This window comes from Cebus imitator, unplaced genomic scaffold, assembly GCF_001604975.1.
Source record: "Cebus imitator isolate Cc_AM_T3 unplaced genomic scaffold, Cebus_imitator-1.0 Scaffold628, whole genome shotgun sequence".
NCBI classification, from domain to species: Eukaryota; Metazoa; Chordata; class Mammalia; order Primates; family Cebidae; genus Cebus; species Cebus imitator.
This window is the reverse complement of record NW_016107943.1, coordinates 433,021-456,376: the sequence shown is the minus strand read 5'-3', so window position 1 is coordinate 456,376 and position 23,356 is coordinate 433,021. Positions and strand designations below refer to the sequence as shown.

The 23,356-nt window shown below is 37.8% G+C and overlaps 1 protein-coding gene across 3 annotated transcripts in view; it reads left to right on the top strand.

Annotated features, from left to right (window-relative positions):
* Positions 1 to 23,356, top strand: part of FASTKD1 (FAST kinase domains 1) — a 50,521-nt gene that overhangs the window by 24,509 nt on the left and 2,656 nt on the right. For all 3 annotated transcript variants that reach the window (XM_037734495.1, XM_037734496.1, XM_017517325.2), the window contains 6 exons: positions 7,326 to 7,812; positions 9,273 to 9,387; positions 13,981 to 14,109; positions 16,283 to 16,411; positions 17,075 to 17,188; positions 23,069 to 23,207. In XM_037734495.1, coding sequence (XP_037590423.1) covers positions 7,326 to 7,812; positions 9,273 to 9,387; positions 13,981 to 14,109; positions 16,283 to 16,411; positions 17,075 to 17,188; positions 23,069 to 23,207 — 1,113 coding nt within the window. The remainder of the gene's footprint in view (positions 1 to 7,325; positions 7,813 to 9,272; positions 9,388 to 13,980; positions 14,110 to 16,282; positions 16,412 to 17,074; positions 17,189 to 23,068; positions 23,208 to 23,356) is intronic.

Here is a 23,356-nt window from a genome sequence, read left to right as displayed (position 1 = left end):
TACAGTCATAGCTCACTGCAGCCAATCATAACTTGCTGTAGCCTGAAGTCCTGGGCTGATCCTCCCACCTCAGCCTCCCAAGTAGTATTGCTACCACACTTGGCTAATTTGATTTTATTTTTCATAGAGATGGGGTCTTACCTTGTTGCCCAAGCTGGAGTGCAGTGTGCAGTGGCATGATCATAGCTTTCTGCATCCTCAAATTCATGGGCTCAAGCAATCCTGCCACCTCAGCCTCCTGAGTACAAGGTTTTACAGGCTTGAACCAGCATACAGTTGAAAATGATTTTTATTATAATAAAGTAATGTGACATTATGGTTAAAAAAGGTCTTGAACTGGGGAATATGAAATGACATGTTATCAAATGAGAATTTAGCATATTTGGATGTTATAAGGAAGTTTATCTTTTTCTTGAAGAAGTTTCTTCTTCTTAAGATGATAAGATGCTTATTGTTTCTTCACCCTTTCCATATTTAGCATAGAATTTCACAGACTGCCTCTGAATTATGAATTTTATGTTCTAAATTAGATATTATAAACTAGCCCAGACATGATTTATGTCTGCACAGTGAGATTTTTTTTGCATGCTTTTAAAAATTTTTCCATATTTTATTTTTGTTTATTTTTAAATTTTTCCATATTTTATTTTTTTGTTTTTATTTTTGTCTTTCTATATTTTGTTTTTATGTTTTTATTTATTTTTATTTTTGTTTTATTATTATTATTTTTTTGAGATGGAATCTCGTTCTGTCACCCAGGCTACACTCCAGTGGCACGATCTCGAGTCACTGCAACCTCAGCTTCCCAGGTTCAAGCGATTTTCCTGTCTCAGCCTCCTGAGTAGCTGGATTACAGCTGATTTTTATATTTTTAGTAGAAATGAGCTTCACCATGTTGGCCAGGTTGGTCTCGAACTCCTGACCTCAAGTGATCCACCTGCCTCAGACTCCCAAAGTGATGGGATTACAAGCACGAGCCACTGCACCTGGCCTATGTTTTTATTTTTATTTTTATTTGATTTGATTTTTTTTTGAGATGGAGTCTTATTGTCACCAGGCTCGAGTGCAGTGGCGCGATCTCAGCTCACTGCAACCTCTGACTCCCTGGTTCAAGTGATTCTCCTGCCTCAGCCTCCCAAGTAGCCCGATTACAAGCATTTGCGACCATGCCCAGCTAATTTTTGTATTTTCAATAGAGATGGAGTTTCACCACTTTGGCCAGGATGGTCTCAATCTCCTGACCTTGTGATCTGCCCTCAGTCTCCCAAAGTGCTGGGATTACAGGTGTGAACCACTGTGCCGGGCCTATGTTTCTGTTCTTTTAAAAAATATTTCAGTAGCTTTTGGTATACATGTGGTTTTTTGTTATATGGATGAATTGTATAGTGGTGAATTCTGAGATTTCAAGTGTGCTCGTCACGTGAGTAGTGTACTTTCTACCTAACATGTTTTTTTTTTTTTAATCCCTAGCTCGCCTCCCAACCCGGGTTTTCTGTGTCTCTAAAGTCTATTATATCACTCTGCATGCCTTTGTGTACTCATAGTTTAGCCCCCACTTATAAGTGAAAGTATATGATTTTTGATTTTCCTCTCCTCTGTTACTTCACTTAGAATAATGGCCTCCACCTCCATCCATGTTGCTTAAAAGACATTATTTTCTTCCTTTTAATGGCTGAGTAGTATTCCATGGTGTATATTTACCACATTTTCTTTATGCACTTATTAGTCAATGAGCGTTTAGGTTGGTTAACATCTTTGCAGTTGTGAATTGTGCTGCTGTAAACATATACTGCACATTATTTTTTTAAAAAATTAAATTATTCAATACTGTTGAATACTTCTATGTATGTTAATAGAAAAATAAGAGCAGGAGTGGGATCATCAGATTTCATTTTCCTGTAATGTTTTGTTTCTTTTATGAAAAGACTTGAAGCATGTATGATAATGTTAAAGTTTATTAAATTCCAAGTAAGGAGAGTCTTTATATCTGTAATTTAAAGTTGTATCAAAAATATTTGACTTATTGACTAATAATTAAAAGTTGGGAGTTGTTATATAAAAATCATACATACCTCGTGTTTCAGAATTACCTTCTTCCATTTTAGTGCAAATAATCTCAAGTAGATATTAGAAGGAATGCAGTCTATTTGAAACTAATAATTCACATAAATGCTTATGTAAATATGTCCTGAAACAGCTCAGGGGACCCAGAGGTTTTTTTTTGTTGTTGTTGTTGTTTTTTTTGAGACGGAGTTTTGCTCTTATTACCCAGGCTGGAGTGCAATGGCGCGATCTCGGCTCACCGCAACCTCCGCCTCCCGGGTTCAGGCAATTCTCCTGCCCCAGCCTCCTGAGTCGCTGGGATTACAGGCACGTGCCACCATGCCCAGCTAATTTTTTGTATTTTTAGTAGAGACGGGGTTTCACCATGTTGACCAGGATGGTCTCGATCTCTTGACCTCGTGATCCACCCGCCTCGGCCTCCCACAGTGCTGGGATTACAGGCTTGAGCCACCGCGCCCGGCCATGCCTGTTGTTTTTTAACTTTCTGAAATATAACTTACATAAAATATACATATGCCTTCCTCATTACCCTATCCTCACCCCCAAGATTAACCATCTCTATTTCTAACTGCATGGATTGGTTTTGCCTTTATACTTTATATAAATGGAATCATACGGTATGATTTCCCTTTTTTTTTTTGAGACTGGGTTTCATTTGTTTGCCCAGGCTGGAGTGCAGTGGTGTGATTTTGGCTCATTGTAACCAACCTCCAGCTCCTGGGCTTAGGTGACCCTCCTGTCTCAGCCTCCCAAGTAGCTGGGACTACAGGCATGTGCTACCACACCTGGCTAATTTTTGTATTTTTAGTAGAGATAGGGTTTTGCCATGTTGCCGGGGCTGGTCCCAAACTCCTGCACTCCAGTAATACAACCACCTTGGCATCCCAGAGTGCTGGGATTACAGGCATGAGCCACTGCACCTGGTCAGTGTGATTTCTTTTGTGTAGGGCTTCTTTTGCTCAATACTAAGTTTGTGAGATTTATCTATGCTTTTGTGTATAGTATTCTCTTGTAAGAATATAACAAAATTTATTCTATTGTTGATGGACATTGATTTATTTTCAGTTTTTGGTTATTTATCAACAGTACTGTTTATGAACAAATTCATATATATTTTTTAGTGAACATACATATTCATTTCTGTGTGCCAGCAAATATAATTGTTAGTTCATAGGGTATGCATGTGCTCATCTTCAGTAGATGCTGCTGAACATTTTCTAAAATGGTTATACCAGTTCCTACTCCCACTAACAGAATGCATACATTGCTGTTGCTCCATATTCTTGCCAACACTTTTTAAAAAAATTTTTTTATTTTTTTTCCCCTATAACCCAGAACAATGCTCATGTTTTCTAATTTTAGCTGTTCTGGTAAGTATGTTGTGGAATTATAAATAAATAAACATAAATATCTAAGCTTTGGAAATTGAGGAAGTATTACAAGGAAAAATAGCAAATGGAGGTTGGAGAAATTTTATCTGTTGGGGGTTTATTTGTAGAAAAGTATCTCAAGACTGGTAGCTCCACAAGTGATGCAGTTTTTGAGCGCTTTCATTTCTTTATATAAAATAATGTATTAATTTTTTTGTGATTATAAGACTAAAATATGCAGTAATAAGTGCCTACTTGTGTCAGGCACTAGGCCAAATATTATATAAAAATCATTTTGAAAATTTTGGAAAACAAAAAAGTATATTTGAGAGGCTGAGGCAGTAGGATCATTTGAGGCAGGAGTTCAAGAGCAGCGTGTTCAACATAGCAAGCCCCCATCTACAAAAAACTAAAAAATTAGCAGAGCGTAGTAGTTCATGCCTATAGTCCTAGCTACTCAGGAGGCTGACACAGGAGGATCACTTGAGCCCAGGACCTCAAGGTTACAGTGAACTATGATCATACCACAGCACTCCAGCCTGGGCTATAGAGTGAGGCTCTATCTCTAAAAAAGAAAAGAAAAGAAAAGAAAAAAATGTAAAGAAGAAAATAAAAATTATTCATAAACTCATTCATCCACTGTCAACAATTTAGTTTATTTCCTTGTTGTATACTACACACACACACATATATATATATATATATTTTTTTTTCATAGTTGACCATACAATTTTGTTTGTTTTTGGCCATTTTACCTTGTAAGCATTTTTCTACATCATTAAGTAATTTTTGTAAATCTTTTCTAATGGCTGGTTAGTAACCGTCATATGACTGTATCACTTATTGCTATTCCCCCTCATTATTTAGATTGTTTTCACATATAAAAATATGATAAGTCATGGTGGTGTGCCCTTGTATCCCAGCTATACCCAGCTATACTTGGGAGACCAAGACAGGAGGATCACTTGAGCCCAGGAGTTGGAGATCAGCCTGGGGAACATCGTAAGACTCCCTCTTAAAAAAAAAAAAAAAAATCACTAATAACACACATCTTTTCTTACTGGATTTTATTTTTTATTTTTTTGAGATCGAGTCTTGCTCTCTTGCTGAGGCTGGAGTGCAGTGGTGCAATCTTGGCTCACTGCAACCTCCGCCTCCTGGGTTCAAGTGATTCTCCTGCCTCAGCCTCCCAAGTAGCTGGGACTACAGGTGTGCACCACCATGCCCAACTAATTTTTGTATTTTTAGTAGAGATGTGGTTTCACCAATCTCTTCACCTTGTTATCCACCCACCTTGGCCTCCCAAAGTGCTAAGATTACAGGTGTAAGCCACTGCACTGGCAAAAGACTTCCCTCTTTCCTGGATTTTATGTTAGTTTATTAGGTTAGTTTCCCAAACAGGGATTGACCACGTCAAATGTTACAATTAAAATACTTTTAAAGTTCTCAAGCTATACTGCTAAATAACTTTCCAGGGAGTTACACCAACTTTTTAAGTTTACTAATAAGAAATGAGAATGCCTGTATCAGTACACCCTTGCTAACATTGACTATTAATATTATGATTATTTTAGTATGCTAATTTAAAAATTTTAAGTGGTTAGGCATAGTGGCTTATGCTTGTAATCCCAGCACTTTGGGAGGCTGAGCTGGGAGGATTGTGTGAGCCCAGGAGTTCAAGACCAACCTTGGCAATAAAGCAAGACCCTGTCTTAACAACAACAAAAAATTAAAAATTAAGTAAGTAGGGTAGCATGTGCTTGTATTCCCAGTGTGTAGGGAGGCTTAGCCCAGGAGGTCAAGGCTACAATGAGTTATATTGCGCCATTGCATTCTAGCCTGGGCAACAGAATGAGATCCTGTCTCAAAAATAATAATAATAATTTAAAAAGTATTTTAAAAGTAACTCAATTTTATTTTAATTTAGATTGCATTATTCCTTCCACTACTTCTGTACCTAAAGATTATTATTATTTTTTGAGACGGAGTCTTGCCCTGTCGCCCACGCAGTAGTACAGTGGCTCAATCTCGGCTCACTGCAACCTCTACCTCCTGGGTTTAAGCGATTCTCATGCCTCAGGCTCCCTAGTAGCTAGGATTACAGGCATGTGCTACCACGCCCAGCTAGTTTTTTGTATTTTTAGTAGAGAGGGGATTTCATCATGTTGGCCAGGCTGGTCTCGAAGTTCTGAGCTCAAGGTATCCCCCACCTTGGCCTCCCAGTACTGGAATTACAGGTGTGAGCCACCATGCCTGGCACCTAGTTTTTAAATTTTTTTTTTTTTTTTTTTTTTTTTAACAATTTTTGTCCTGGTGTCCTGGGACTCTTACCATGGGGATTTGGGAAAGAAGTAGAGAATGGGGTCATCTGTATGTCCTTTTTCTTTTGTTGGTGTTTGTTTGTTTTAAAAGTTGGACTATGTATCGGAAGCGAAAAAGGAACCAATTTTATTACATGATCACTGTATGCCAGGGCCTGACAGGTCATATCAGAAATTGAACCCAAATTATTTCTTCAGCAGCAGCACTGGAAACACATGTTCTGACATGGACTTTTTGTTTCCCTGGGACTGTGGTTTTATTTTTGAATAAAAAATTTTGACCTGTGCTTCAGAACGTCTTAGGCTTTCCTGAATAATCCTTCACGGATCTGTCGTCTTTGAATTTATCTAACTCTTCTTTTTTTTTTTTGAGACGGAGTCTTACTCTGTCACCTAGGCTAGAGTGCAGTGGCACAGTCTTGGCTCACTGGAATCTTCACCTCCCTGGTTCAAGGGATTCCCCTGCCTCAGCCTCTCGAGTAGCTGGGGATTACAGGTGCACACCACCACGCCCGGCTAATTTTTTTGTGTTTTTAGTAGAGATGGGGTTTCACCATGTTGGCCAGATGGGTCTCAAACTACTGACCTCAGGCAATCCGCCCGCCTTGGGCTCCCAAAGTGCTGAGATTACAGGCGCCAGCCACCAGGCCTGGCCTATCTAACCCTTCTTAAATTAGCTTGTGTTATGCCCACCTGTGATGGTTACATATCTTGGCTTTCATTCACAGTTACTTGTTCATAACTTTTATAGCTCTTGGTATAACGTTTTGTTACAATGTTGGGTGCGTTAGACCTCCAGAAGCAGAATCTTTCTCCTGCCCCAAAGGAGGACTCTAATCTTCCTCCACTTTTCTGATTGTGGGTCTTAAGACGCTCCCCTGAAAGATCCCACCCTACACTCTGTGTGAAGAAATGCTGACATCATGAAGCTCATATAAACCCAAGAAGAATGGGTTTGGACTGCTTCTGGATAGCTGAACACATGCAGATTCCTAGAGGGTGGCATGCTCAGGGAGGGCATGGAAGCTTTGCACTCCTTCCCACATACCTCACCCTACTGTCCCTTCATCGGCGTTCTTTATCGCATCCTTTATAATAAACCTGTAAACATAAGTAAGTGTTGTCCTGAGTTCTGTGAACCACTCCGGCAAATTAAACCCAAAGAGGAGGTTGTGGGAACTCCAACTTGAAGCCAGATGGTCAGAAGTTCTGGAGGCCTACATTTGCAACTGGAGTATAGGGTTTCTGTGGCAGAGGTCAGTCTTAAAGACTGAGTTCCCAGCTTGTGGGATTTGACACTGTCTCCAGGTAGATAGTGCCAGCACTGAATTGGACACCCAGCTAGTGTCCGCTGCTTAGAAGAACCCACACACATTTGGTCATAGACGTCTTCCATGTTGATGATTGTTGTGGTTTGAGAGTAGAGGAAAAACACAGTTTGAAAGAGATTTTTTTGAATCACCATCTTACCTATTAATTGCAGTACTAATTATGTATATTCATATTTTAATATATATTTTGGTTTTGTTGCTGATGTATTAATTTTGTTCTTTTCATTTTCATTTTGCAGTTATTTGAAAATCAGTTTCATACCAACTGAGATGTCCCTTCTGGTCTGTGCTATTTCCATGCTTCCTTCTCCTCACTTGGACGAAGTGGGGATATCCCGAATTGAAGCAGTTTTACCACAGTGTGACCTAAATAAACTGACTAGTTTTTCCGCATCTGTTTTAAGATGGATTCAGTATGACCACATGCATTTGGATAGTAATACTGGGAAACAACTGAAACTACTTCAAAAATTAGATCACTATGGTCATCAGAGACTACAACACATCAACAGTTTTGATCTGTTATGGAAGGAACTGAAATCTCTCAAAGGAGACGTGTTTCCTGAGTCACTTATTGAAGAAATGATTGCTGCTTTACAGCGTTTCAGGGATGAAATTAATTACATAAATGTTGCAGAGATTGCATATTTTATTTCTAAAACTAATTACCTCAGTACTTTGCTACTCGATAGGATAGCCTCAGTGGCTGTTCAGCAGATTGAAAAGGTGAAATTTGAATGTTAGACTTTATAGAGTTGTCAACTTCTGCAAGCATAATTTTTATCATAGGCACTTTGAGTACCTGGATTGGAATTTGAAGTTTAGAAATTAAATTCTGGGTCAGATGTAGTAACTCACGCCTGTAATTCCAGCAGTTGGGAGGCTAAGGTGGGAGGATGGATTGATCCCAGTAGTTAAGGCTCAGTGAGCTATGATCACACCACTGCCACTGTACTCCAGCCTGGGTGACAGAGTGAGACCTTGTCTCTTAAAAAACCTTAAAGCCACTTTGTTCTTCCAACATTGCAGATTTAGATCAGCAGTCATCCTTTGGTTCTTCACAATATTAGGATTAGGAATCAATTCTTTGAGGATACTCGTATTAGGATAGTGGAGTATGAATTATTTTTGGTTTTGCTTTTTCTTATTTTCTATAATCCCGTGGTATTACTTTTATCATTTTAAAGGAATTATATTCAAAAATGTGAGATAAGCTTGAACACAGAAAATGATAAGGTATCCATTGACAACAGTATTCTTAAATTGTCACTGTATCTTGCAGATTTATTTCTGGGACTTACTTGTAAAATGCCTCTTTATGGATTATGTGAGAAGCAGCTTACTTACAAAATCACTATCATAAATATATCAGGGAAAGGCCTTTATTTAAAAGACAGTGTTTCTCTCAAATGAAAATTTAAAAGTTGTCTTATTTGCTTAGTATAGTGCTTGGCAGTCATTAAGTATTGGATGAATGAGTGAAAAATAAAATAAAAAGACAAATGAAAGAAAAATAAATGCTAATGTTTATAAACTAAGAAACTTTACTACATTATGATTATTCTATAAAATGTACTGATTATCATGGAAATTGCTGATACTGTTTCCTATTCGATTTAGTGACTAATGAATTCTGAAACAGAATTAAGTAATTAATTAATTTATTTTAAATTTAAATAAAGACAGGGTCTCACTATGTTTCCCTGACTAGTCTTTTCTTTTTTTTAAAGATGGGGTTTCACCATGATGGCCAGGCTGGTTTTGAACTCCTGACCTCAGGTGATCCACCCACCTCGGCCTCCCAAAGTGCTAGAATTACAGGCGTGAGCCACCACACCCGGCCCCTGACTAGTCTTGAACTCCTGGCCTCAGTAATCCTTCCACCTTAGTCATCCAAAGTATTGGGGTGACAGGCGTGAGTCACCACTCCCAACCAGAACAGAATTTTACACCTAACAAATTTGTAGATTATCTGATTTACTTTTTTTCTTGCCAACACTTTTGGAGTTATTAATAATTGTTGATGGGGTTAAATAAATTATAGCAGGGTGGAAAAATTAATAAGCAAGTGATGTTTATTATTTAAGTATAGCGATGGTAGGAAAAGATTTCTCCTAAAAAATAATTAGGTTAAAATTGTGTCTTATTTTCCTCAAGTTTAGACTATTTGTTTTCTTTTTATACAGATCCATCCATTTACAGTTTTTGCTATTATTATGCCGTTCAGCGTTTTGAATTATGATCCACCTCAAAGGGATGAATTTTTAGAAACTTGCATGCAACATCTTAATTCTTACTTAGGTAGGTATATTGTTTGGTAATGCATTGAGTGAATAAGTCAGAGGATAGCTATTGCTGCTCAGGTAGGAGTGCCCCTCATTTAAAGGGTATCCATAATAGCCATGAATTCTCTACCTAAAAAAGTTTTTTTTTTTTTTTTTTTTTGAGACAGAGTCTTGCTCTGTCTCCCAGGCTGGAGTGCAGTGGTTCGATTTCAGCTCACTGTAACCTCCATCTCCTGGGTTCAAGCAATTCTCCTGACTCAGTCTCCCAAGTAGCTGGGACTATACACCTGGATAATTTTTTGTAGTTTTAGTACAGACAGGGTTTCATCATGTTGGCCAGGCTGGTCTTGAACTCCTGACCTCAGGTGATCCACCCACCAATGCCTCCCAAAGTGCTGGGATTTCATTCGTGAGCCACTGCGCCCAGCAGTAAAAAAACCTTTTGTATCCATTTTAATTTTGAAAAAAGTCAAACGTATAGAGAATTGAACAAAGAACACGTATATACTCACTGTGTAGATTCAACAATGTTAGCATTTTACCCTTTTGGCCTGATCCATTTGTTTCTCTGACTCTATTTGTTTCTGAGCCACTTCAAAGTTGCAGGCATTGTGACCCTTCACCCCTAATTACTTTAGCATACATCTCCTAAGAATAATGACATTATTCTATACCACCACAATACTGTTGGCACACCTAAGAAACTTAATCATAATCCCCTAATATGTAATACACAGTTCATGTTTCAGTCTCCCTAAGTACTCCCAAAATACCTTTTTTTTTTTTTTTTTTTTTTTTTGAGACGGAGTTTCGCTCTTGTTACCCAGGCTGGAGTGCAGTGGCATGATCTCGGCTCACCGCAATCTCTGCCTCCTGGGTTCAAGCAATTCTCCGGCCTCAGCCTCCCGAGTAGCTGGGACTACAGGCATGCACCATCATGCCCAGCTAATTTTTATATTTTTAGTAGAGACGAGGTTTCACCTTGTTGACCAGGATGGTCTCGATCTCTTGACCTCGTGATCCACCCGCCTCGGCCTCCCAAAGTGCTGGGATTACAGGCTTGAGCCACCGCGCCCGGCCTCCAAAATACCTTTTAGAGTAGTTGTTTTGGATCCAGGATTTACTTACTGTGTTTGGTTGTTATCTCTTCAGTCTCTTATAGTCAGGAATTTCTTTTCCCTTTTTTCTTCTCTTGGCATTGACTTGGTTGTTTTTTTTCTGAACTTTTCGTTATCCAGGTTTTCAAATATACAGAAAAATTGAAAGATCAATATAACAAACATCTGTATAATATACTGTAGACCCACAATGGTGATTGAGTATTGATTAACTTTGCCACATTTGCTCTGTGTATGAGCACAAGCACGTATGCGTATGATGGACCTTCCAGCTGTCAGCTCTATGTACTTCAGGTTATAAGGACATTCTCCTGTGTAACTGTAATACTGGTATCATTACCATTACCAAAGAAAATTAACAAGTACCATCTACTATCTAGCCCATAATCAGATTTTCCCAATTGTCACTAAATTATCTCTTATAACTTTTCTTTAAACAATCAACATTGAGTGGTTATGTCTTTTCCTCCATTTATTTTGCTTGATATTTATTTTTATAAAATGATTGGCCATTTTTTATAAATTGTGGCACATTCTGGATTTTCTGATTGTTTTCCTTTAACTTGCTTCTCCATCTCCTGCATTTGTGGTAAACTAGAAGTTAGGTATAGATGCTTGGTTAGGTTCAGATTAACCACTTGCAGCAAAAATAACTTGTACGTAGTGCTGTGTACCTTATATTTATATCACATTTGGAAGCACATAATATCTGATTGTTTCTCTTGATTTAGAAAGTAAAAAAAAAAAATGTTTCTTAAGAACCTTAATAGTTGTCTGTGAATTGTTTGAAGAGTTGCTCCTCTTGTACTGATTATTTTGTATCTCTTAAAAAGGTCTTTTTAAAAAAATTATCTTAAATTTAGAGATGGAGTCTTGCTACATTGCCCAGGCTGGTATCAAACTCCTGGGCCCAAACAGTCCTCCCATGTTGGCCTCCCAAGTGCTGGGATTACAGGCGTGAGCCACCACACCTGGCCAAAAAAGTCTTTTGGTAAATGTTTCAGTACCAAAAGTAGAATAGAAATAGCCCTTCCTGCTGTTGGCCTTAGCAGAAACAGTATGTGAGGACAGCAGAGACAGGAAATTACTTTTTCCTTTTCATTTTTATTTTGGATCTTGAGTTGGGTTTGGAACAGTTTGACCTTCAAGGAGTAGAGCTTTATGACACTTTTGTTTTCAGACTGATGCTATGTACTTGTCAGTATGATACAGAGGTTTTAGAAGAGAAATGCTCAGTAGTCGTTGCCTTTTCAGTCAACACTTTCCATGTACTTAACTGTCAGGTATTCTTCTAGGCACTGGAGATACAGGAGAGAGTAAAAACGGATAAGATGCCATCATTGAGTTTATTTTCTGGTAGGGGGAGACTGTCACAAGCAATAAACAAGCCTCTAAGGTCAGATGGTAATAAGTACCTTCAAGAACATTAGAGCAGGGTAAAGTGTGTAGGCTGGAGCATCATGGTAAGTGTGAGATGGAGTGCTATTTTGGATAAGGGATTCAGGGACTGCCTCTCTGAGGAGATGTCATTTAACCACGGATTAAATGAAGTAAGGGAGTGATCCATGTCAATAGATAGGGAAGAGAGTCCCAAGATGAAAGAAAGGCAAGTGGAAAGGGCCCTTAGATGAGAACATGTTTGGTTTTTTCCAGGTACAGTAGATTCAGTGTGGCAGGAGTGGAGTGAGGGAGACTGACTTGGCAGGAGATAAGTTTGGAGATACAACCAGAGACTGATTTCTTCAGATCTTTTTGCTCTGCCTGGAGAGTAAGAATAATTACCCAGTAATCTACCAAGTAGCAGATACTGAGAGCTTCCATATCCAGCATAACATGTTAGGCTCTACATTAGGGATTTATATAGACCTTTAGACCTCTGGTGAAGCTGGTTTGAAACCAGTATAAATATATTAATTGTGTCTGCATCATGCTAATGGACTTTGCTACATTTTTGTGGGATCTATAGGCCAGATAGCATCTAACCATGTTTGATATTACTGTGTCACAGCCTACAACATGAGGCTGTGATATGTGTATTTATATGTGTATATGAATGTGTTACATGTGTGGCATACAGTTATACCCCTTTTTAGTCACACAACTATATGTAGAAAGATAAGACTTCAAATTGAGACTTAGAGTGTGTTCTCCTGGTTGTTGAGTCATGTGTCAACAACCAGAAGGAAATAAAAGTACATCTCTTCCCATATTCTCCAAATAGAGTCTTAGAAATTAGAATTTTTTCTTGCTAAAGAGTGTAAGGGAAGAAAGATTGAGAAGTATAGCTTTGAGTTTTTAAAATTTAATCAGAGAATGTTTTAAAAATTCCTAGGGAACTTATAAGTACAATTTTAAATAACTAATGGAGTAATAATTTTATTTGTTTTGAAGTAAAGATGAATTTTGACAGATTGGTTTTGCTCGTGGAGATCTTCACTGTTAACTTCATTTATGACCTAGTCTTTCTTTATTAAATAAACTCAGCAAAAAATGGAAAAGGAGAGACTTAATGTTGTCTCTTTTGTCCTTAGTAAGAATATTGACGCCATTCAGGCGTTTTAGGTGACCCTTTCCCCTGCATTAGAAATGTCCCTTGGATGAGGCAAATCAGGTAAATAGGTGAAGCCTTACACTGTGGGACATCTGCCATGCTCCTGGGTGACAGGTAAAGGAGGAGGTGCTAGGCAAGACCTAAGCCTCAAAACATGTACACTCTGCTTGAAGATCTGAGATCCCCAGAGAGCAGCATAGTATAATGGTCCAGGCTCCAGAGCTGGACTTTCTGGGTTAAACCTACTCTTTATTTGCCAACTCTGTGATCTCGGGCAAGTCATTTAACCTCTTTGTGCTTCCTAACACTTATTTATAAAGCAGAGATAATTGTTTCTACTGATTATGGAAATAGGATATAAGTGAGTTAATATATGTAAAGTGTTTTGAATGGTATGTAACATGCTCTGAACACTCTTGTATTATTATCGCCAATACTGGGATCACTTCTTTTTACATGCACCACTATCATTTTTGTTTTGGATTCTTTCTTTTTCCAAGGCTATTATTATTATTATTTTGAGATGCAGTCTTGCTCTGTCACCAGGCTGGAGTGCAGTGGCGCAATCTCAGCTCACTGCAACTTCCGACTCCTTTTCCAAGGCTTTTTTTAAAACAATTTACTAAAGTGTAGTAACAAATGTTCATGTAACTTTAGTATAATAGTGTGAATTTATGCAAATTGAATCACCCAGGGAATCAGTACCGAGATCAAGACACACAATATTATCACAGTACCCTTCTCCTCTTGTCTCCTTTTCCTACTTGACCCCCACCCAAAGGTAAGCACTTAACTATTATCCTTACTTTGTGACAGTATAGATTAGTTTTGTCAAGACCACGTATCATTTTTTTTTAAACCTGGCTTTTCCTGAATAATTGTAAGTTTATATATAAGTGAGGCAACTATAACTTTAAAAAGAATCTTGATTTTCTTTTAGGTATATTCGATCCTCATATGTTAGTGTTTCTTGGTTTCTCTTTGGCCACACTTGAATATTTTCCAGAAGATCTGCTAAAGGCAATTTTTAACATCAAATTCTTAGCTAGATTAGATTCTCAACTTGAAGGTACGTCTCTACCTTTTAATTTATTTCATTATCTGTTGTACTTTATATCCAAGTCTCAGGCCCACCTATACTGAAGGCTTTAAATGTTAGTAACTTTTTTCTGTTTCTAATAGTATGCATGCTTATTGTAGAAATTTGGAAAACACAAGTATAACATAGAAAATAAAAAGTTATGCATCTTACTAACAAGTAAAACTACCACTTTTAATGTTTTGGAGTATTTCTTTTCTGTCTTTCTCCATCTCTTGTGTGAATGTTTATATATCTGTGTTTTTTTGTTTTGTTGTGAGACAAGGTCTCACTCTTGTCCAGGCTAGAGTGCAGTGGTGCAGTCATAGCTCACTGAAGCCTTGGACTCCAGGATCAAGTGATCCTCCCCCTTCAGCCTCCTGAGTAGCTGAGACCGCAGGCATGTGTCACCATGACCAGCTAATTTTTTTTTTTTGTTAAGAGATGGGATCTCACTGTATTACTCAGGCTGGTCTCAAACTCTTGAGCTCAAGTGATTCTCCCTCTTCAGCCTCTCAGATGCTGAAATTATAGGTATGAGCCCCTACACCCAGCCTGAATTTAATTTTAATTTGTTAAATTTTTTATTTTTATTTTTTGAAACAGAATCTTGCTATGTTGCCCAGGCTATTCTCTACCCACTGGACTCAAGCAATCCTCCTGCCTCAGCCACCCAAAGTGTTGGGATTACAGGCATGAGCCATCTTTCTTTTCCTTTTTTTCTTCTTCTTCTTTTTTTTTTTTTTTTGAGACAGAGTCTTGCTATGTTGCCCAGCCTGAAGTGCAGTGGCACAATCTTGACTTACTACAACCTCTGGCTTCCCAGTTCAAGTGCTGGATTCTCCTGTTTCAGCCTCTCTAGTAGCTGGGATTATAAGCATGCACCACCACACCCGGCTAATTTTTGTATTTTTAGTAGAGATAAGGTTTCACCATGTTGGCCAGATTGGTCTTGAACTCCCGACCTCAAATGATCCATCCACCTCGGCCTCCCAAAGTGCTGAGATTACAAGCGAGAGGCCCCACACCTGGCCTCTATATGAATTTAAAACAAAATTTGGATTATTTATATATTCACTTTTTTTTTTTTTTTTGACTCAGAGTTTTTTTTTTTTTTCCCAGGCTGGAGTGCAATGGCGCGATCTCAGCTCACCGCAACCTCCGCCTCCTGGGTTCAGGCAATTCTCCTGCCTCATCCTCCTGAGTAGCTGGGATTACAGGCACGCACCACCAGGCCCAGCTGATTTTTTGTATTTTTAGTAGAGACGGGGTTTCACCATGTTGACCAGGATGGTCTCGATCTCTTGACTTCGTGATCCACCCGCCTCGGCCTCCCAGAGTGCTGGGATTACAGGCTTGAGCCACCGTGCCCGGCCACTTTTTTTTCTTTTTGAGATGGAGTCTCACTCTGTCACCCAGGCTGGAGTGCAATGGCAGTCTTGGCTCACTGCAACTTCTATCTCCCGGGTTCAGGCAATTCTCCTGCCTCAGCCTCCTAAGTAGCTGGGACTACAGGCTCGTGCCACCACACCTGGCTAATTTTTGTATTTTTAGTAGAGACAGGATTTCACTATGTTGGCCAAGCTGGTCTCAAACTCCTGACCTTGCGATCTGCTCACATTGGCCTCCCAAAGTGCTGGAATTACAGGCGTGAGCCACCACGCCGGCTATATGTCACTTTTGTATGCTGCCTTTTTCCATCTGACTATATTTTGAACAATTTTCCATGTTATTAAATATTTTTTGATGTCATGATTTTTATTGGCTACATAATATCCCATTACATGGATATAATAAAATTTGTCATCTTACAGGTTGTTTCTAATTCCTCATTATTGTAAGTAATGAATTGTTATACATGAATCATTGCTTCCTTAGGATAAAAACCTAAATATGGACTATTAGGTGAAAGAAAATTCTTGGGAGTATTTTTTAAATGTGTTTTTAACATTCATGATTAATGAGAACAGAGCAGGAGTTGGTCCTAATCATGCCACTGAATGTAATAATTTAAAAATATAAAGCATATGTGTGTAAATGAAGTATTTTTATAGTATTAGAATAAAAGCATCTACCAGTAGTGGGGATAAATGAATGTGAAAAAAATGGATTGTCTTTCCTAGGTCTCAGCTGTCAAAATTCATTAATATTTTATTAATTTCAGTTTTACCTTCATCTCTAAGTACAAGAGTCCAGTTTCATCTTATGGAGTTAAATAGAGCAGTCTGCTTGGAATGCCCTGAGTTTCAGATTCCATGGTTTCATGACCGCTTCTGCCAACAATATAATAAAGGTTTGAGTTTTCTTTTAGTTTAGATAGTAAAATTTAATTCTAAAGTAAATTATTAGGTAGTACATTGTTAATCTTGTTATACCTAAACATGACACAAGATGTCCCGAGAGAATCATGACATGTTTAATATTTTATGTGAGATATTGTAGGTGGGACATTATAAAAATTTCTTAATATTTGGGACATAACCCTCTTTTAGTTGAGAGCAAAGAACTTGTATTGAATTTAGTGTCATTCCATATTACATTGAAGCTGTTATTAGAAATATTAATCTTTATTTTTCAGTTTGTAGAATTGGGATGATTTTCATTAAAAAACTGAACAAGGCTGGGTGCTGTGGCTCATGCCTGTAATCTCAGCACTTTGAGAGGCAGAGGCGGGCGGATCGCCTGAGGTCGGGAGTTCGAGACCAGCCCAGCCAACATGGTGAAACCCCATCTCTACTAAAGAGATCTAAAAATTAGCTGAGCATGGTGGTGGGTGCCTGTAGTCTCAGCTACTTGGGAGGCCGAGGCAGGAGAATTACTTGAACCCGGGTGGCAGAGGTTGTGGTGAGCTGAGATCGTGCCATTGCACTCCAGCATGGGCAACAAGAGCAAGACTCTGTCTCAAAAAAAAAAAAAAAAAAGATTAAGTAGACTAATTATTTTTATTTTTATAAAGGTATTGGTGGCATGAATAGAGCACAACAGCAGATTTATAAAATGTTAGCAGAGGTACTAGGAGGAATCAATTGTGTAAAAGCCTCGGTTCTTACGCCTTATTACCACACAGTAGGTAAGTTATTGGTAGGTTATTAGTTACTTTCAGAAAATCAAACTAATTTGAATAGAATCATCTTATCAGTTGGAATTTTTGTTTTTGTTTTTCGGTTGGAATTTTTAAAAGTTGTTTTGGCTGGGTGCGGTGGCTCACACCTATAATCCCAGCATTTTGGGAGGCCGAGCTGGGGGGATCACAAGGTTAAGAGATCGAGACCATCTTGGCCAATATGTTGAAACCCCGTCTCTACTAAAAATACAAAAATTAGGTGGGCATGGGGCATACACGGTAGTCCCAGCTACTCGAGAGGCTGAGGCAGGAGAATCGCTTGAACCCAGGAGGCAGAGGTTGCAGTGAGCTGAGATCATGCCTTTGAACTCCAGCCTGGCGACAAGGTGAGAGTTTGTCTCAAAAAAAAATGTTGTTTTGAATTTTTTTCAAGTTGTTATTATTGAAAATTTCCAAACAACAGTAGAAAGAACAATAGAATAAATCCTCAAATTCCTGTGGCCCAGTGTTAATAACCAGGAGCATTTTGCTGTTCTTGAGGAAAAAAAAAAAAATTAAGGTTAGTCCTCTACCAATTCTAAGTAAAACCCAGATTCAGATTCACTGAACATTTCCAGATCTTCAAAAGATTCTGTCCTCTCCATTCAGTGTGTGAAAATAAGAGAAATGACTTTTTATCTCTATTTCATTGTTTTAAGTTCATCTGAAAAGCTACTGTACTTGATGCTAACCTGATTAATCTTGTTTCTCAACTGGTCTAGTTGTAGAAGGCATTATGATTAGATTGTGGATCATATAAAGCTAGTGGACTGGCCTATGCTGATGGCAATATAAAATTTTCAAAGATATTGATACATTCAAGTGGTGATCTTAAATGCAAAAGATAAAATTTTTAGATAATTAACATAAACTTTCTACATTTAGGTTTAGAAAACCTCCGCATATATATAGGATATTTAAAGGGATTATAAACTTGTTATAAACTAACAATGTAAATGGTGGCCAAAAATCAAATACTATTTAAACCATATTGTTAATAATAACAAAAAAGTTCGTAATCCCATTGTATTCTATTTCTCAGACATCTTAATATTGTGTGTGTGTGTGTGTGTGTGTGTGTGTGTGTGTATTTGCATTTTATCCTTTTTAAGAGATAGTGGCAAGTAGGGTCTAGAAACAAAGGAGGACAGATAGTGAAGGATCTTGTCTAATCAAGTCTTAGAAAGGGCTAGAGAGGACTAAGATTGGATGGATTTCTATCCTTGAGCAAGTTCTTCTGAACCTTATTAGCATTCTCATCAGTGAAATGGAGATAATAATGCCTACTTCATAGGATTAACTGAGATATTGCATGTAAAGCATTTAACACTACCCTTGGAACATAGTAAGTGCTCAATAAATTTATTTTTATTTTTATTTTTTTATAGAGACAGGGTCTCACTATATTGCCCAGGCTGGTCTCAAACTCTTGGGCTTGAGCGATCCTCCTGCCTCAGCTCAGCCTCCCAAAGTGTTGGGATTACAGGTATGAGCCACTGTGCCCAGCCCAATAAATCTTATTTGGGAATAAAAAAAGGATGCTTACTCTGAAAAATAGAAGTCTTATGGGGACCATAACATTTTTAAATGCTTGAAGGATTATTAAGTAGAAGAACTAGATATCTCTATCTCAGGGATGAAAAAATGATAAAAATGAAAGGAAGCAGATTTTAACTTCGCGTAAGGAGAATTATTGGCTGCTTTCTGAAGAAGTAATGTTGAGGCAGAGGCTGAATATTCAGATGATACATGTGTATGATTTCTGCACAGGGCAGGAAGGTGAACTAGATAATCACTAATACTTTCATCTTGTGCTACGAAACACATACTTTCCTTTGTTTGATTTTATATTAATCAGGATTGAATTGGATGTAACAAAAATCCATAAACATGTGCATGATTATGGCTCATGCACATAATCTTAGCTCTTTGGAAGGCTGAGGTAGAAGAATGGCTTGAGCTCAGGAGTTTGGGACTAGCCTGGGCAATATAGTGAGACCCTGTCTCTAAATAAATAAATAAATAAATAAAATTAGTGGGCATGGTGGCAACATAGTGAGATCCTGTCTCTAAATAAATAAATAAATAAAAATTAGCAGGCATGGTGCTTTGCCCATGTAGTCCCATTGGGAGGCTGAAGTGGGAGAATGTCTTGAGCCCAGGAGATTGAGGCCACAGTGAGTTACAATCATGCTATTGCACTCTAGCCTGAGTAACAGAGCAAGACTTTGTCTCTAAAACAAAAACAAAGACAACAAACATTGAAGCTGGGCATGGCAGCACAAGTCTGTAATTCTAGCTACTTGGAGAGACAGAGGTAAGAGGATCACTTGAGCCCAGAAGTTTGAGTCCAGCCTGGGCAATATATTGAGACCACATCTCTTTTTAAAATGTTTCTTTTTTTTCTTCAGAACCGTATGAACATAACCCCATCTCTTAAAAAAAAATTACATGAGACATGCATAGCATAGAAAAACCAGAAAGGGCAGATAACAAAAAAGAAAAATCACGCATTGATATAGCCACTGTTTGCTTTTGGTATCTGTTTTCCTCACTTTTTAAAAGAAAGACAAAAATGGTTTTCTTCTGTAGTGTTTGTGTCTTAGTCCTTTCCTGCTGCTATAACAAAATACCTGAGACTGGTTAATTTATAAACAACAAAAATTCATTTTTCACAGTTCTGGAGGCTAGGAAGTCTAAGCTTGAGGTACCAACAGGTTTGGTATCTGGTGAGGACCTCATCTCTACTTTCAAGAAGGCACTTTGAATGCTGTGTCCTCCCATGGCAGAAGAGATAGGAAGGCAAAAATGGTGCTCTTTTATAGGGTCACTAATCTCATTAAAGAGGGCTTTGCCCTCATGACTTAATCACCTCCTAAAGGTTCTGCCATTTTTTTTTTTTTTTTTTTTTTTTTTTTTTTTTTTTTTTTTTTTTTTTTTTTTTTTTTTTTTTTGAGAAAGCATCTTATTCTATCACCTAGGTTGGCAGTCCAGGAGTGCAATGGCATGATCATGGTTCGTTGCAACCTCTGCCTCCAGAGCTCAAGTGATTCTCCCACCTCAGCCTCCTAAATAGCTGGGTCTACAGGCTCACACCACCACACCACGCTAATTTTTGTATTTTTTGTAGAGATGGGGTTTCACCATGTTGCACAGGCTGATCTTAAATTCCTGAGCTCAAGCAGTCTTCCCACCTCTGCCTCCCAAAGTGCCAGGATAACAGGCATTATTAGCTACCACGTCTGGCCTAAGGTCCCACTATTATGATTAATACATTGATGACTAAGTTTCAACATATGAAATTTGGGGACATATTCAGATCATAGCAGTTTATAACTTTATGTGTTGTGAATATTTTTCTATGCCAACAGATATGCTTATACATCTTTTTTAGTTACTGCATATTTCATTGAGTATGCTATGATTTAATCTATAAGATTTTTTCGCTGTTATGTCCATCTGTCAAACAATGCTGCAATTTCATATAACAACAATAATAGATATATCTTGATATATTGCTTATTATGTGTTAGACACCGTTTTAAGTGCTTTATAAGTACTTGTGTGTGTGTGTGTGTGTGTGTGTGTGTAAAGTAAACTTATATCCCTGTGAGGTATATAAAGTATTTACACATGAGGAGACTGAAACCCACAAACATTATTGATTGCCCAAGGTTGCATACCTGGCAAATGACAGAGCCAGGATTTGACCTTGGCATTCTGGCTCTAGAATTCATTCTCTTAATGAGAAAGCCATATATTTCATGTTTCATAATTAATTTAAAGATGGTTCAGTGCCTGAGTTTTTCACCTGATTTCCATCTCATTCTTTTCAAATCACAGACACTGTATCATTTCAGGATGTATATCTAAAGATGAGAATGACTTTAAAAACATAACAATATCTTTATCATCCTATAACAATTAATAATAATTTTTAAATACCTTTTAAGAAATGTAGAGAGGTATGGGAATTTTAAGTAGATGGGAAATTTGAGATAAAATTTAACATTTTATGGAAATGTTAGATTTGTCATACTATAATAAACTCAGTGATCAAGGATTGAAGGCAGTGGAATTATGGGAAATTTAACATAAGTAGAGAGGTATGGGACATTTTAAATAAAATTTAACATTTTATCAAAATGTTAGATTTGGCATACTATAATGAACTTGATGAAGCATCAAAGGTAGTAGAATCTATTACTCATACGTCTCGTTCATTCCACCCTTATACCTTTGTTTTTCCTGTTTTAAGTGTCTTTTATGTTTATTTTACAATTTATTTGTTCAAATTGGGATCTTGACATTCTACTTGGTTGGTTTGCAGTTTCTGGTTCAACTTTTTCTTTTCTACAGCTCCTTTTTTAACTTAAAATTTATTTGAGAATAAGTTTTTTTTTTCACATTTTGAACTTTTCTAATTGCAACCCTGTGATAATATTTAATATGTCATCTAACAGTTTTTAATGTTTTTTTACTGGAAACCTGGGTTTGCTGTAAACCATTAGTGGTATCTAGAGACTTGATTAGATTTTAGTGTTTTTTTTTTTAGGTTTTTCTTTCTGGCCAGAAATTCATAAGTGGCTTGTACTTCTTACTGCATTCTATCAGGAGGCACACAATGCCAGTTGTCTTTTTCTTTTCTTTCTTTTTTTTTGAGACAGAGTCTGGCTGTGTTGCCCAGGCTGAGGTGCTGTGGCACAAGCATGGCTCACTGCAGCCTCGACCTCCTAGGTTCAAGGGATTCTCCCACCTCAGCCTCCTCAGCCTGAGTAGCTGCCACTACACCTGGCTTATTTAAAAAATTTTTTTGTAGAGATTATGTTTTGCCATGTTGCCTAGGCTGGTTTGGAACTCCTGCACTCAAGCAATCTACCTGCCTTGGCCTCCCAAAGTGCTGGGATTACAAGTGTGAGCCACCGTGCCCAGCTTGTTTATCTTTTATATATTAGGACTATTAGTGGGTTTGTATGTTGTCAGCTGATTCATTCAACAGAAAGTTCCCCTGTCAGCTTTTCACCTGCTGATTTTAGCAGTTATTAATGATCACTCATTGCCTAAATCCATCATTCAGAGAGGTGGTAAAGTAGCGATATTCTACAGCTATCATACCTTCTACATTTATTAGCCAGAATTTGTCTCAAAAGAACTTTCCCATATCAACTGTTTAGTTACCCTTATATGCAATTCATGTAGGAAAGACAGGATAAATGCTTGAATCTTTTTCTTTATTAATTTTCAGATGAGTTGGTTTAGCTTCCTCCAAGTGTAACCAAGAGACTTAAGGAGATTAAAACTCTTTTTTTATTTTGAGACAGAGTTTCATTCTGTTGCCAGGCTGGAGTGCAGTGGCACGATCTTGGCTCACTGCAACCTCCAACTCCCTGGTTCAAGCAATTCTCCTGCCTCAGCCTCCCAATAGCTGGAATTACAGGCACGCACCACCACACCCAGCTAATTTTTGTAGTTTCAGTAGAGATGGGTTTTCACCATGTTGGCCAGGATGGTCTTGATCTCCTCCTTGTGATCCACCCACCTCGACCTCCCAAAGTGCTGGGATTACAGGCATGAGCCACCATGCCCAGTGAGAGTAAAACTCTTTAATGTGATTTGGCCTAGCCTAGTACTAAATGTAGCCCAGTACTTAATATTATTTGTAATTCTTCTGGTTGATTTTTTTATTGATTGATTTCTAAAGAGAGGTGCCATTGGACTAGATCTTATAAAATAAGATCTTTTGTGTGTTATGTGTATAAATATATGCATATACATTTCAGTATATCTTAAACTTTTATCTGTAAGACTTTACCTAATTCATACTGCTAGTTTCTATGCTTCCTTAAGATTTTGAGTGTACCTTGGATAAAAAAAAAAAACCTCTTCCTTATGGAAGCCATAATATAACATTGGGACAACAACCAGAAATGCCCTGGGAATCAAATACTGAAATAGTTGGATCAAGGCTGCCACCAGGAGCTGAAAGGTAATTTGTTTCTTAGATTTTATTAATATCTAAATGTTAAATTTTGCAAGTCAGTGATCAAGGATTGAAGGTAGTAGAATCTGTTCTTCCTATGTCATGCACTCCATCTTTGTAACTTTGCTTTTCCTGTCCCTTTGCTTTAATGTTCT